This window comes from Desmodus rotundus, chromosome 4, assembly GCF_022682495.2.
Source record: "Desmodus rotundus isolate HL8 chromosome 4, HLdesRot8A.1, whole genome shotgun sequence".
In the NCBI taxonomy this organism is placed as follows: domain Eukaryota; kingdom Metazoa; phylum Chordata; class Mammalia; order Chiroptera; family Phyllostomidae; genus Desmodus; species Desmodus rotundus.
In genome coordinates, this window is record NC_071390.1 from 137,066,228 (window position 1) to 137,082,911 (window position 16,684).

A 16,684-nucleotide genomic window follows, 5' to 3' on the forward strand; every position below is an offset into this window, starting at 1 on the left:
AATAATTATGTACGCCTGTCAGATCCTTCCCGACGGGCATCATTCAAATGCATGGAGGAGACCGGCTTCCCAGACTGATAGCAATCCCAACTTTTCAGAACCTGAGATAGGGTGTATCTTAGCAAAATGAGGAAGAAACCATGTGGAAATAAGAGAACGAGAACTAGAAAATAAATGAGTATATAGGAATAGTAGAAAAGCAGGGTGGGGGGAGACAACTGGGAAACCAGAAAGGTTGCTTCCCGGGAGTCCCCCATTCTGGGTTAAATGGAAGAGTTAAATGGAAGGCTAGCAAATGGGGAAGAGGTGGAGAGAAGTGATTAAAGGAGCCATTTGTGACTAGTTGGTGGCAGGGAGACACTGGGTTAGGAGGAAGAGGTGCACTGAGATAGGGTTAGGAGTACAGACACTGCACCTCGTTGCCTGCGTTTACAAGCACATTGCCTAAGTCTGCATCACCCTCTCCTTCGGACTCCTGGAGGCAGATGATTGGGTTGAAACCTGGCCACTCTCGCATCTGAGCATATGGCATCTGGTACCATCCAGCTCCCTGCAGCACCACTGTCTCTGCCCAGCAGTTCTGTGCTTCAGCCCAGCCTGGAGAGAGTATGCAGGGCCCACCGTCTCCTGTGGTCTGCTTCCCTGCTGGGCCTGTGTAACAATCACACAATGACCTTTCAGTCTGTCCCACCGGAACGACATGGACATGCAACCTTCATTAGGCGCCTGCCATGTGTCAGACACTGTGCTAGGGTGCAGGGCTATAGAATTGCTAAAACCTGATGCCCGCCCGCCCAAAACTTACTGTCTCTGGCGATGTTTTGCCACATGTAGAAAAAGCAGTTCACAATCCCTCCTGATTGGGCTATTTGTTCCTTGTTGGATCAGTACCCTTGTGTGTAAAACCAAAGCTTCAGAGGCAGCCCCCAGACATAAGCCCCTCACGTGCCCTTGGGGGATTGTGACCGTGGGCACACTAACATTTCTAAGCCCCACGTCACCATCAGTAAATGCTGCAGGATTGCTTAGGAAACCTGGACCTTCGCCTAGTGTGCACCAGTGACCACTTTTTGCCTTCAAGGACCCCTTGTCATTAATGCACTTTGTTATGTTCCTTCCTGCATCAGAGCTTTGCAGCTGTTGCTGGTATGGCCTTCTCAGTCCCCACTTTACTGGAATGGCAGAGAGACTGGTCAGGCACCTGGGTCCTGGTCCCACCTTTGCTGGCAGCTAAACTGACCTTCCTTGTCTTTGGACAGCTTCCTGACCCCCTGAGGCTTAGTTTCCTTCCAGAGAGGTGAAGAGGGTTGGGTAGCCAGTCTGTTTGGCTCTTCCTGTAATCCAGCATTCTTAGGTGACCTTCACCCACCTTACTGTATGTAGGGTTAAGGTCGGCCAGTAAGCAGCTGTGTGCTTTCCACAAGTTACTTTTCTCAGAGCTTCTGCTTATTCTCTGTCAAATGGAGCTAATCCCGGCATCCACTTCTTGAGTGAGGATTGACTCTATCGGTTCCTGTAAAGCACCCAGGGCAGCTCTGGAAATCAGGCCGCACCCAGTAAACGGAAACTTAGCATTGACCATATCTTCAGCGAGCTTTGCTGAGATACTCTGCTGCGGCCACCCCTAAGCTAGATGGCGATAAAGCATTTATCTCACGTCCACTAATGAGCTGGGGTTCAGGCTGAATGGAGACCTCCAAGATAGAGAGATACTCCCTCTGGCAGGACCCACATAGCTTTAGGACCTGCCTCCCCAGCAGACAGGTCCCATTGACCTTCACAGGGGCCTGGTTTGAGGAAGTAGCCTCCTTGAACCCAGGACCTGCTCAGAGGGCAGGAAGGAAGGAGCCTCTCAGCTAATCTGCCTGAGCATCAGGAAGGTGCCCTGGAGGGGGAGCAGCCAGCCCCTTGTCTGTGTGCAGAATGACCTCATGCTTTCTGCCCATCACCAATTGCCCATCCCCAGGGATACTGAGCAGCCATTGAGCATTGCCTGCTTATTACCAAGCCCCCAGGGGCAGGGGAAGGGCAGGAGCCAGGCTCCCAGCTGCTCCAGGAATCACAATAACAGGCAGGGCTTCAAAGAGGCATCAGTGCTCCGGCATCATTTATTCAGAGTCTCCCTTCGTCACTCCCCTCTCTCCAGGTTTTCAGAAAAGCTGAAAGGAAGGGCAGGCTGACCATGCTTCTGCCCATCCTCAGCGCCCTAGTCCTTCCTGCTGGCTTGTAGTTGCAGCCACTTCTACAGGACAGGGAATCACCTTTCGTGGGTCCTGAGGCCCAGCAGTGCCATTGGGGTAGGTGGCTGTGGCCCAGCCCTAGAGCTGTTGCCCTGGCAGCCCAGAGGTCACTGTGTGCAAAGCAGATTGTCCAAAACAGCCTTGGGGAGGAGGGAGAAGTGACACGGTCAGTCTTCAGACACTGGCTTCTCAGGAAGCACAGATGGGAGCCATTTGTTGTTTTAAATTTTTTAATGCAGTTAATTCAGGAGTGGCAATTCCGTTGATTTAGAATCTGGGAAATGCCCAAGGAAATGGTGGGTGACCGAAAGGGGCTTGAGGGGAGCATTCACTGAGGAGAAGCTCACTATGCCATTGACTGACCTAGGGTGAGCTCTGAGACGAGGGCCTGTCCACCTGCACACGACTGCTTTGTCTCATTACCGGTGCTGTAGAGACAGAACGCAAACACTGATAAAGGCTTTCAACCGACATCCCAATTTATGCACATCTCAAGCAACCAACAAATACTGAACTTCCTGTGATTCTGAAGTATGTCAAGCCTCTATGCCAAGCGCTATGTGGGGTAAGAGATCTTTGGGGTTTCAGTCTGAAGGTGTGTATTAGTTTTCTATGGCTGCTATAACAAATCACCACCAACTTGGTGGCTTACTGTGACAGAAAAGGGTTCTTTCACAGCTCAGGAAGGCAGAAGTTGAAATCAAGCTGCCAGCAGAGCCCTGCTTTCTCTGGAGGCTTGAGGGCAAAGCCCGTTTCTTGCCTCTTCTAGCTTCTGCTGGCTGCCAGCCTTGCCTGACATGTGGCTTCATCACTCCAAACTTTGCTTCTTTCTTCACATGGCTGACTCTTGTGTGTCTCCACGTGAAAACGGCCTCTCCCCAAGTGATTGTATTCAGGGTCTGTCTGGATAATCCAAGATAAGACCCTCCTCTCAATCTTAATCCCATGTTTTGTAAAGTTAGGTAATGTTCACAGGTTCCAGGGATTAGGATGTGGATATACCGTTTTAGAGGCCACCATTTGGCCAACAGGGTGTAACAAATGTCACACAAAATTCACTCACTGTGTTCCTAACAGCATTGTTCACAGTAGCCAACACAGGGAAGCGACCATAGTGTCCAGTGACAGATGACTGGATAAACAAAATGTGCTGTAACCACACGATGAAACAATAGTCTCCCTTCGGGGGTGTCCAACCTGCAGCCCGCAGGCCACAGGTGGCCCAGGATGGCTATGAATGCGGCCCAACGCAAAATCATAAATTTACTTAAAACCTTGTTTTTGCTCATCAGTTTTCCTTAGTGTTTGTGTATTTATGTGTGGCCCAAGACAACTTTTCTTCCAGTGTGGCCCAGAGACGCCAAAAGGTTGGACACCCCTGTGGGAGATGCAGACACAGGCAACGACATGAATGAACCTCGAGGGCACTATGCTGAGTGAAATGAGCCACTCACAAAAGGACGAATACTTTACGATTCCACTTACCTGATGTATCTGACGTGATCAAATTCGTACAGACAGAAAGTAGAAAGGCGGTTGCCAGGGGCTGGTGGGAGGTGGCAGTGGGGAGTTTAATGGGAACAGAACTTCTGTTTTGTAAAAGAAAAACTTTGAGAGATGAGTTGCACAACAATGCAAAGATGCTTAAGAGTACTGAACAATCTAATTAAAAATGGTTAAGGTTGGAAATTGTATGCTTTGTGTATTTTACTGCAATTAAAAATATTTTTAAATTAAAATCAGTGTATCTCTACATAAGAGCATGTGTGCCAAGAGTGAATGAGGTACATACACGTACTAAATGCTAGAGGAATCCAGAGGAGAAAGACACCATTTAGATGGTCAAGGAAGGCTTCCTGAAAGAAGTAGCCTTGAGCAGGATAAAATTTAAATGGTAAAGGGGAAGGGAGGGTGGAGGGAGCTAGGGTATAGAAATAAAAATGAGATTGGTGTTTTTTTTAAGTCCAATACAAATAGATTGAGCAGAAACAAGTGATTTTGTAGATGATCGGGCAGAAGTCAGGTTGACTAGGTAAACGGGACCCATATTCAAAGAGTGGCCTTAACTATCAGGCTGGCATTTGCTCCCATCTAGAAGTTTCTATCATAATGTCTAACTGAGGTAGTAAGGGTCTGAAATAACAGTGAACCCTCCCCTAGTTCCAGGCAGTGTCCTCAGCACTTGGGCAGGTCAACATAAACTCATGTAATCCTCGTAACAGCCCTGTGATGGGGTGTAGTCATCACCCCCTCTTTTCAGCTCAGGAAACTGAGGCACAGATTGGCTAAATGACTTGCCTGAGATGATATAAGAAAGGTGGCGCATGTTAACTGACTAGTTTTAAGAGATAAGACAGGATCCAGAATGGTCGTAAAGTTTTTTCAAAGGGGTAAACGGACCCTTGAGAAGGCTGGGCAGCTTTCAGGGAAGAAAGAAGCTACATTTATTTTTTAAAAGATTTTATTTATTTTTAGAGAGAGGGTAAGGGAGGAGGGAGAGAGAGAGAAACATCAGTATGCAAGAGAAACATCAATCAGTTGCCTCTCACACGCCTACAATTGGGGACCTGGCCCGCAACTCAGGCATGTGCCCTGAGTGGGAATCGAACTGGCGATCTTTCCATTAGTGGGATAATGCCCAGCCCACTGAGCCACACCAGCCAGGGTGGAAGAAGCTACATTTAATAATAATATTAAGAGTAATCTTTTGTGGCAAGAATCCATTTCATCACCCTCGTTCATAGTTTTACAGAGAGAGGTCACCGAGGCTCAGAGACGTGATACAATACAGTCTGTCCGAGAGCCTCTGTCTGGGTGTGACCATGTGAAGTTTAAGTGGTGGTATGTGTCATGGCTGAGTGATGGTTAAAAAACACTCTGTGGAGGACTGGAGAGGTGCCAGGGTGCCACCTTGTCCTCAGATTCCTGTCCCCAGACTTCGCCTGAACGGCTCACAGGATCACCTTAAGGGATCTTTGTCCAGGGTATGTGCCTAGAGCACCGCGTGGGGCTGCAGCTGCTGTGTGAGGCGAGTCACAGTCTGGCCCCGTCCTAGCTCGGAGGTGGGTGAAGTCGGCAGGCCTGTTCCAGAGCCCGGCGTGTGCTGGCGTGTGCATGGCTTCCCACTGCAAAAGTCCAGCGCGCGGGGACCCGGACCTGGAGGGTAGGTCAGACCAGTGACGACTTGGAGTTATTCTGCCCTTCTTCCAGAAGCTACTGAGTAAACTAGGTTAATTACAAACTGGGAGAAAGTCAGTCTTAAATGTACAGGGTACAGCAAAAGTAGGTTTATAGTTCTTAAGGAAAATAATAGAATAATAAGTAGTAATACCAAAAAACTCTGTTCACATATTCACAACTGTAAGCCTACCTTTGCCCCATTCTCTAGTGATCTCATAGGGCCAGAGAATCACCAGTGACCCGGAACAGGCTGTCTCTAACCCGAGATGCACAGTGTCCCCTTGCTCGGGTCCACAGTGAGGTCCTGCCCAGCTTGTCCTGTGGAACTTGTCTGAGCTACAGCCTTCCTGGCCTCGCTCCCAGCCCAATCTCTGCAAACTGCACAGAAGTTTATAGTACAAATAGTTGTCAAATTATAATCAGCCGGATTCTGTAAACATCCCTTCAAAGTACATAAGAGCCTAAAGCTTTCTGCTTATCCAGCAACTTTCTCTAAATTAGTTGTAAAAAATTTTAGAACAATGTACTACATTAATCACTATCGGGTCAAGGTAGGATATTGTCTTAGTTTGCAAGATCAGGAAATCTCAGGGCTGATACCTTAAGTGCTCTTAAACCAGCCATACAGAGAAGTAAGGGTTTGGTGCCTGATCAGTCAGGATAAGCTAGGTTATGCTGTTGATGACAGATGCCCCCAAACATCGAAGTGACTTCATAGTGAGGTTCATTTCTCACACTGTGCAGCTGTCCGGCTGGAGTGAGTGCTGTCACTGATGGAGTGGTCACAGGGGAAGATCGAGTGTGGCTTCTTAAATTATTATTGTTGAGATTTGATTGACATAAAACATTGTATTAGTTTCAGGTATACAACAGAATAATTCAGCAGTTGTGTAGGGTATGGCTTTCAGAGGGACTCCAAGCTTGGGAGTTGTAACCCCAAATCCACATCAACCCCTTAAATGCCTTTATTTCCCCACTTGTAAATTCTGGGTAATACCTTATTTTGCTGTGTATAATGCCACCCCCATGTATAATACACACCCATGGGTTAGTGCTACCCATATGTAATGCATACCTTTAATATTCCCTCAAAAATTTGAGCAAAAAATGTGCATTATGCATGTCAAAATACAATAAATACAGGCTTTTCTTCATTGGAAAGTAATGGGCTAACTTAAAAAATATTTTAAACCGAGGGCAGGCACCGAGATAGGTACAGTCATTGAAAAGAATGCGTTTGAGACCATGTTTATTCCAGTGATGATACTGTTGCTGACAGCCTTTTAGTTGTCATCAGCTTATGAGTTGCCAAGAAAATTCATTTTCTCATTGTAGAAATTCCAACATAAAATGATTCATGGTGACTGGCTAAATCGTAGGGGTGCATTGCCATGGAAGGGCCGAAAGTCAGTCTCCATGAGGCCCCGAGGGTGGCATGTACTACTGTGGTGACTTCCTTCAGTGTGCGTTGCATCAGATCTTTAGCCCTGTAGGCTTGGAAACCTGATTTTCCATTTTCAGGGGCAGACTCACATTAATCAAGTTCAGAGTACTGATGTATGAATCAGTACTGATATCTAGAATGTCAGTACTGATGTCTAAAACGTCAGTGTACTGGATTTAAGTGAGCGGTACTCTGTAACTCTCGTCCAGATGTGGCTTTCCTGGCTCGTGATCCTTGACCTCTTTCTTGTCCAGGAAGTAGAGGCAGCAGAGGAGGGATGGCAGAGGGTCAGCAGGGGTCTCTGAGGCTAGCTGGATTGCATTTGGAATCCTGGCTGTGCTGCGTCCCAGCCTGCCTGACATTTCCAGGCCAGGCTCTTCATTGTCAAAGGAATGATCTCTTACTTTTGGTAACCCAGTCAAAGTATATGGTCAGCACCACATCTAAGATAGCAATGCCTCAGTAAGTTCTTTGGAAGGATGGAATTAAAAGCAGAGCTGAATAGGTAGTTTGAGTGTTTAATGTGATCAGTTAGAGTAGCCCCATTTCTGCCACATCAAAGGCCTTACCCCAGCCCCTGGAGCCCAGATGGCTAAGGCATGTTGGCTAGGGCCACGTTTGCTTCCCCAGATCACCTTCCTTTCCCAAACTGCTCCTCCAGCCCCTCCCCACACACACCTTCCATCCACCCCACCCTTTCTGTGGAATGATTACTGTGTTTAATCTTGTTATAAACAGTTCCAGCACTGAGAGTACAGTCATGCTCCACATACCGTTTCAGTCAACGATGGACCATATAAGACAACAGCGGTCCCATGAGATTATAATGGAGCAGAACAATTCCTATCGCTCAGTGACGTCATAGCCTCGTAATGGTCTCAACACATTACTCACGTGTTTGTGGTCATGCTGGTGTAAACACACCTACTGCACTGCTGGGCGTATAAAAGTGTAACATATAATATGCACAGTACACAACGCTTGATAATGATAATAAACAACTATGGTACTGGTTCATGAATTATTATATATTTCATTGTTACTTTAGAACATGTTCTTTCCATTTATCTGTAAAAAAAATGTTTGCTTTGCCCTGGCCAGTGTGGCTCAGTTAGTTGGAATGTCGTCGGTGACCAAAAGGTTGCAGGTTCAATTCCCAGTCAGGGCACCTACCTAGGTTTCAGGTGTGATCTGTGTTCTGGGTGTGTATGAGAGACAACCAGTTAATGCTTCTCTCTTGCATCAGTGATTCTCTCCCTTCCTCTCTCTAAAAAAAAAGCAATGGAAAAATGTCCTTGGGTGAGGATTAAAGAAAAAGTTTGCTATAAAGCACTATGCCATGTTATGCTGGCAGCAGCCTCATAATCAGCAATCTCATGTTTACCTGTCTCTGATGGCATCATTTTTCTCTTGTGCTTGACTTGATCTCTTGTTCTTTTGTACAGTAACATGCTCTACAGGCCCGCAGGCCGGGAGCTATGGGGTCTGTCACGAAGCCTGGGTGTGCCTTGGGCTCTACCACTAGGTTTGTGTAGGTGCGCTCAGTGACGTTCGCACAGCGATGAGATCGCCTAATGACGAATTCCTCGGAATGTATCCTGATTGTTAAGTGCTGCATGACTGTAATTCTTCCTCTTTCTGGGTAAATTTATGTATCTCTGATCAATTCTATTGACATGTTGGCTTTAAAGTTTACCTCTCAAAGAGAAGGCAATCTTATTTCTATCATTTCTAAGTTGGGGCTGGAAACCTCACCATGACCCTCAGAAGCCACAATAATTACTTTATAGTCACACCTCATTTTACAAAACCCGTTTGACCAGTGTGCTCACCGCCTCCTTCTCTGTCCCCATTCAGTAGACTTGACTTCAAGTGACTTTTGCCAATTCAAAAAAAAAAAAAAATTCACTCCGAGCACAAAAAGATTTATCCACAGTGAGGATGCTTTTACCAACGGGACATAAGCTTCAAAGGCAGACCCAAAAGATTATCAGAAATGTTTCAAGAAATTACAGGCATTGTAGAAACACAGCGAAAGGCCAGCAACCATTTGGACAGATCAGCTATATTGCCTTCTATTCAGTCACAACCTGTACAGTAAATGCTTTGTATCTGGGCAGCCAGGAACCTTCTGGGGGTGGAGGTGGTGGCGGCAACACAGCCTGCTGCAGCATGGAGCAAACACAGCCAGAAGCCTCAGGAGCGCCCCTCGTCTTGGATCCCACCTAGTAATCGGCCAGAGACGTTCGGAGACCGGCCGCAAGGACCGCACTGACTACACTCCGTGTGGCGGCAGCTGCTGTTCACGAAGGAGGGTCTTACATGAGGTCTCGAATTCCCTGTGGGTCACAGATTGCCTTTTCACCTTTTCTGACTTTAGTGTGAGCGGAAGTATAGAGTATTAGATGGCTTTGATTTATCAAGATGGATTCTCCTGTTGATTTACATCTTTGAGGGGAGGAAGCTCTGCCCTCAATTCAAACCCACTTCTGTCCTTTCCAGCTGTTTGCACTGGTGAATTGATGGTTGTTGAGGTGCAGGGCCTGGTATCCTGTGAGCCCAGGAGTGAGGCAGCATTAAGAAACAATCTGCTTTGGCTTTTTTAAAGGAAGACCAGCCCTTATTCTGTGCCTCTGCTAAAACTAAGTACTTAGTATCTAAGTACCTACTGGCAAGTGCTACATACTGCTCATTTTGTATCTCCTGCAGAATTGGCTAGGGCCTTGCACATATTAGACACTCAACAATGCTGAATTAAAGGAAGTGTGCTTTTCTTAGTCTGCTAGGGCTGGGATAACAAAATACTAGGTTGCTTAAACAACTGAAATTAATTTGCTCACAGTTCTGGAGGCTGGAAGTCGGGTCAGGGTGCCAGCACGGTTGGGTTCTGGTTACAGCTGTCTTCCTGATGCACATATGGTGAAGAGAGACAGCGCAAGCCCTTAGGTGTCTCTTGTTATAAGGACATTAATCCTATCACGGAAGCCTGCTCTCATGACCTTGTCTAAGCCTAATCATGTCCCAATGTCTCCATCTTCAAACACCGTCCCATTGGGGTTAGGGCTTCAACATAGAAATTTGGGTGGGGACACAGTGCAGTCCAGAACAGCACCCAGACAGGGAAATAAGGAACCAGACCGTCACGTAACTCTTTCTCACCCTCTCTCTCTCTTTTTTACCATCATCACCATCACCCATATCAACTTCCCCCTACCTCCTCAGCAACTATCTGTTCTCTGTATGAGTTCTTAAAAATAATTTTTTTTAAGATTCCACATATAAGTGAGATTATAATGATCTTTATCTTTCTCTACCTGACTTGTTTCACGTAGCATAATATCTTCGGGTCCATTTATGTTGTTGCAAATGGCAAGATCCTTATTTTTTTATGGCTGATTAGTATTCCATTATACATACACACCTATCTTCTTTATCCAGTCATCCGTTGATGGACACTTAGGTTGATTCCATGTCTTGGCTATTGTAAATAATGCCCCATTGAACATTGGGGTGCATGTGTCTTTTCAAATTGATATTTTTGTTTTCTTTGCATAAATACCCAGGTGTGAAGCTGCTGCATCTTTGGTAGTTCTAAAACTGCCATGCAAATCTTGTTTACATGTCTTATGCTCTCTTCTAACAGTGAACTACCACAGAGCAGCCACCAGAATAGGAAATATACTCAGGAAGGCTATAAATGCACATACAAGGTCTGCCCAGAAAAAGTCCAACCATTGTTAATATGACCAAAACAGTTTGTGCAACATCCATGTAACCTGGCAGCCAAGGAGAGTGGACTGGAATGTACATGTGTGGACAATGACGACTTCACTGTACTAGTCAGTGGGGGCAGTAGACACTGCTGAGTGAGCATGTATACTGTGTGGCCGTCACATTCAAAATGACCGAGTGAGTCGAGCAATGAATCTGCACCAAACTTTGTGTTAAGGGTGAACATTCCCCCACAGAAACTACTGGAATGATTCAGAAGGCTGCAGCTAAAGGCACCTGGTGATTGGCAGCTTCATCATGACAATACGCCTGCCCATTCATCATATCTTGTGTAGAGTTTTTTGGTAAAACATCCAATTGCCCAGGTGACTCAGCCCCTCAACAGCCCAGATTTGGCACCCTGCTACTTACGGTTTTTCCCAAAACTAAAATCACCTTTGAAAGGGAAGAGATTTCAGGTCACTGATGAGATTCAGGAAAATACAACGGGGCAGCTGATGGGAGAACTGTGTGAGGTCCTGAGGTGCCTACTTTGAAAGGGACCGAGGTGTCACTGTGCTATGTACAATGTTTCTTGTGTCTTGTATCTTCTTCAATAAATGTCTCTGTTTTCTTCATTACATGGCCGGATACTTTCTGGACAGACCTTGTACGTGTACATGCACAAACAAACATATGTTTTCTCTTCTGGAATCTGTTTTTGCTCTGAGCTTGGAGACATCCAGCAAGTGTTTCTGGAATGGAGGCATTGTCAGAATATGAAGGCCATGCATTTGCCCATGCCTGCCCTGGGAGCCGATTCACAGCTGGCTCTTCCCTGTTGGCCCTGCGTCTCCATCAGACGGCCTTCCCCTGGCTCCCCAACTTCAGAGCCTGGCAGTGTGCGGTCATCTCAACAGTGATGGGCCTGAGAGAATGACATATTAACAGTGTAGACATGTACAGTGACTTCATGCCTAAAGCTCTGGTACAGTCCTTTACATTGGCAGAGATTCTTAGGAAAGAGTATGATAAAAATGTCCTTAGGTAAAGGCAGATCTTCACCTTTGGAAAGGCAGATAGAAGGTATATTTCAGTTTATGCTTAAATACTATTCACAAGGCCCTTTGCCCATAACTTTAACATTTCCTGCAGGAGGGTACTATTTTATTGCTTGGATTGCTCATCTTGGGAGCATATAGTGTGTTCAAAGGCAGAGTGTCCAGAGCCAGGCTTCAAATCCCAGTACCAAGACTGAAACAGAGATGTTGAGTCTTCTGGGTGCCTGTTTCCTCCCTATACGATGGGGTTAACAGTTGGACCACCTCATGGGGCTGCCATGAGGATTAAAGAGGCTGGAATTTGTAAAGTGCTTAGAACAGGGCCTGGCATGTAGCAAATACTATGCAACTATATGTTAAATACACATATAATAGATGTTATGTAACATGTAATAGATTAATTACAATGTTAATATAAGTATCATGTAACATTTAAATATATATTAATATATTGTAAGTAAATATATATAATGTTTTCTATATAAGTTATATATGTGACATAAAATATACGTATGGAATATGCCATTATAATATTAATATTACAATTAAATACATGTTAAAACATGTTACATAACTTGTAACACATGATATATATATTTACTTTATATATATGATATACTTTTTAGATAAGGCATCTTCCCATCAGTTCAGCGTGACGTGTTCTCCTGGGCGGGAAGGAGGGATGCGGGCTTTGACAGCACTGTCAGTGAGTGCGTCCCGCCGTTGGTAGGACGAACTACTACAGCACAAGGCAGAAGGTCTCCATCTGTACTTGGTTCTTTGCTCACTGGCGTCCTCATTGTCTGCTCCTTTGGGTTTTAGAAAACTCTTCTGCATTGATGTGCTAGAACTTTGATACATTACATTTAAAAATTATGCAAATCGCAAATTGCATGATTTAGAAAATGTAAGCTCTTGTCACTTACCCCTTTCCCATTTTGTTCTCCCTCCAGCCCAAACTTTTGGCCAAGGAGCTGCTTGACCTCGTGGCCTCTCACTTCAACCTGAAGGAAAAGGAGTACTTCGGAATAGCCTTCACAGATGAGACGTAAGTGCCCCAGAAACCCAAGGAACCTGAAAGGAAATGTGAAATCATGCTGTTCCAACTGTCAGCAGTGGAATCAGCTACAGGCCACTTGGGTCCTGTGGGATGGGGTCAGCCCAAGTTCATCATTTGAATTTCAAAGGCCTTGTGATCATGCCTGGAACAGCCAAAGGATATAATTAGGGTGACGATCGTATTATGAAATTATTAGGTAAACTAGTTCCTATAATCAAGCATGTTTGTGTTCAGAACCAATTTTTTTTAGATTTGCATGGGTTTGTTTTCTATTAAAATTAAATGAAAACTTCTGGAAATTAAACTTTTCTCTCCAGTGTTGGGATAACAATAACAGGAAGTAAATTTGATGATAAATTCAAAATGAAAAGTATCTGTTCAGTTTCACTGTCTAAGCTGAAATAGAGAGACTATAAAAATCAGAAATTTAGCCCTGACCGGGTAGCTCAGTTGGTTAGAGCGTCCGCTCCATTTGCCAAGGTGGAGGGTTTGATCCCCAGTCAGGGCACAAGAATCAACCAGTGAATGCATAAGTAAGCAGAATGACAAATTGATATCTCTCTCTCTCTCAAGTCAATGAATTAAAAATTAAAAAAAAAAACACAAATTTTGATCACCCATCTGATGAAAAGTACATTTGCTCTCAATAGTCTTTCAGTTTGACTCTATGAAGTGGCGTTTTGCAACACAAGTAAGAAACAAATTTACTAAAATTTGAATTTCCTTCTTGATATACTATTAGCAAAAGAGCGCAGTAAAAACCTGCACAGATTGCTAGATAAGAATGTGTTCTAAGTAGATGCTTAGTAATTTTTTTTCCTCTGTTTACACACACACATACACACACAACACACACACACACTTCTACAAATCTTTAGAATTACTGAGATGATTTTCTAAAATACTAAGAGATCAGGGTTGAGTCAGTGGCTGGACGGGACAGTACAGGGGAGGCCATGCGCCATCAGGCAGATGGTGCTATCAAGGCAGGATGGGCTCAGACGCAAGGACAGGAGGCAGTCACGTTGATGAGTAAGAGAGATGATCAGATATGTCTGCACCTGGGTACACTGAGCTCGGGGAACCACAAATCGAGACCCTAGGAGTAAAAGGCAGTATAAACTGGGACTGTCTTGGGCAAACTGGAACATACGATCATCCTCTGAATTAGTGACAGTTCAGATGGTGGGGTGATCAGGGAAGAGACGGCCAGGAGGAACCAGGTCAGCCCTGGCCCTGAGCCTGTTAGAAACTGAGCCAGAAGGAAGGCAGGAGAGGCGGCCCCTGGTTTGGAGGTTTGCTGTGCCTGTGGGTAGAGCCAGGTAAGCGTGGCCATGAATGAAGGGCTGTGGAGGGAAGGAGCCAATGCCTTAAGACACAGGTGACAGACACAAGGCCCGTGGGCCAAATCAGATGACCACCTTGTTTTATTGGGCCCAGCACCTTGTTTCTACCCGGCAGCAGCGCTGAGCTCTCGCTTAACTGTTAGGGAGTAGTTACATTTACACAGTCCTAAAATTACATTCGGCCCTTTGAAGGCAACCCCAAGGCTGATGTGGCCCCCGGTGAAAATGAGTTTGACGCCCCTGCCTTAAGACAAACATACACTGAGAAAGTGCAGGTGTTTCTACCCTTCCTCCTGCGGATCACTGTAAACCCCTGAAATCGCTATTTATACACTAGCACTGATTAGAAGGAAACCAGAAGTTTCAGTCAGTCATATCCCATTGTTCACATTTCCCAAACGCTGTTACTCCTCTCAAAGGTCCCATGACCTCTCCCTGAGTCCCAGTGAGACTTCCCTTTTGAATAAATAAGAACCAAAGAGTAAGCATATTGTCCTGGCCAACGAGGAAGAAATGTGCCTGCTGCGTGTGTCAAATCACTTCCCTAAGAGCACCAGCCAGGAGTCAATGCCAGGTAGAAAGCCACTCTTCTCCTGGGATGGAGGAGAGCAGGAACCACATCACTGAAAGGAAAGTGGGGGCATGCAGCTCAGGTCTTGTATCTTATCGAGTGGCACCGTGTGTTCTGGTCTGAGCTGTGCAGTCCCCAGGGTGGGTCAGGAAGGCGTGTGGGTGCTTATGTGTGTGAGGCCAGGCTGGAGGAACGTGGCCCACACCCCGGAGAGGCATTGGCGGCATGGAGAGCTCTGAGGGGGTGGTGATAGAAAGGATGTGAGCCATCTCCTGGCACAGTTTAGAGAGAGAGTGGCCACCACCTGAGTCTGGGTGGGAGGGCTTCTTCAGCAACTGCAGGAGTGGCCAGAGGCCAGCAGATCAGTGGAAAAGAGCAGCAGCTGGCAGACAGTTCCTGAGAAAGAACTGGCAGGTGGACCTGACTCACGGGGGAAATGGAGAGTGTCAGGGGCCCCCAGGAAATTAAGGACAGACGACAGAAACAAAGGGGACAGCCATGACTCAGGGCAAAGTCATGGCCCGATAACATCTGGGGCCAAGGGATGTTGCCTGGTGGCCTTTTTGATAATCTGAACTTTTCTTCTTTTCCTGCTAAAAAAGGGAAGAATGAAAGCTGTGCCTGTGGGTGGGACTTAGTCTGGGTCGATGATCATATGAGGTCAGTAAGCACTAGCCTTGTAATATGTGCCTCTAGACACTAACACAAGGTCTTTTAATAACCGTGTTTTCAAATTGTGTGTTGTGCTGTAACACTTAGTGTGTGTGTTGTGTGATTTCTGCAGGTGCTACACTGCATTTTATAATCAAACGCAGTTGAACTTTCAGCCTTTATTCTAGTCCATGGCATACTCTGTGTATTGTCTATTTCCTCATGCAAATCAAACAGGACTAATACTTGGAAAGTGTTACAAAGTGTAAAGTGCTGTAGAAGTGTAAGATGTTACCAGCTGTGTTTTGACTCATGGTAGAATATAGGGCTTTTAGGTCATATATTGTCAGTGAGTCTCTCAGTAGTAACTGCTGTTGATGGTATTTTGTAGGATCTGGATGGACCTAAAGAAAAAATATATACAGCAGAATGCAGACAGAAAATTGGAAATATCTCTAAGCTCCTCTTGCCCCATGAGGTGTCATGTTTTTGAATAAAGTATCTGAGCCCATAATGCAAGACTTTTATGCCCATGGATATTTAATGTTGCTAGCTAACCCACAGTGTTGTAACATTATTACTAACTTCACCTGCTCTTTTTTTAATTTAATTTTTAAACTTTATATTTTAAAATAATTAGGCTTACAGAAGAATTGCAAAGGCAGTGCAGAGAGTTCCCATGTACCTTTCACCCTGCTTCCCCAAATGTTGATACTTTACAAACTATGCTAATTAACGTTAGTATGTTATAGGTACTAAATTATAGTCTTCATTCCAGGGTCACCAGCTTTCCCATGAATGCCTTTCTCCATTCCAGGATTCAGTAGCACGCAGCCCCTTTCATCCTGAATAAACGTGCCGTGATAAGAGGAGATACAGGCGGTGATCTGTCCGTGATCTGCACTGTGGCAACACACGCAAACAGGGGCGTCTCGGCCACCTTTAACACGTTCCGAAGCAAAGGAAGCGCCTCGTATCGATTTGATCCTAAACTAATTATTTATGTTTTGCTAACGCTGTGGTTTTCTGGTAAAGTGCCAGTGCCCTGGACCTGCCCCCAGAATTGTGATTAATTGGTCTGGGAGTGGCCTGAGCAGCACGATTTTCCCAACACGCATCCAAGCCTGAAAACCCCAGTTCCAGAGAGAGGGGAATGTCAGAGTAAATTTCCTCCGTCCCCTTCCCCGAGATCCGGGGAGAAGCTGGTATCACTCAAAGTTAGAGTATCTGGGGCCAGTCCTGACACGTGCAGGGACCCGCAAGTCCCAGAGTCTCTCCATCCCAGACGGACTGTGGGAGCCAGCTCCGAGGCCTTCGCCCTAGCGTTTCCCCGCGGTTCACATAGTGCGGCTGAGATGTTCACTTGCAAGCGCTGGCATTCATCACTTAAGGAAGGCTATTTTTACATTTTATTTTTGAA

At 45.6% G+C, this 16,684-nt stretch overlaps 1 protein-coding gene across 5 annotated transcripts in view; it reads left to right on the forward strand.

The window, feature by feature from the left end:
• FRMD4A (FERM domain containing 4A) overlaps positions 1–16,684 on the forward strand; it is a 445,706-nt gene that overhangs the window by 282,234 nt on the left and 146,788 nt on the right. For all 5 annotated transcript variants that reach the window (XM_053922092.2, XM_071221290.1, XM_045183617.3 and 2 more), the window contains exon 3: positions 12,590–12,684. In XM_053922092.2, coding sequence (XP_053778067.1) covers positions 12,590–12,684 — 95 coding nt within the window. The remainder of the gene's footprint in view (positions 1–12,589; positions 12,685–16,684) is intronic.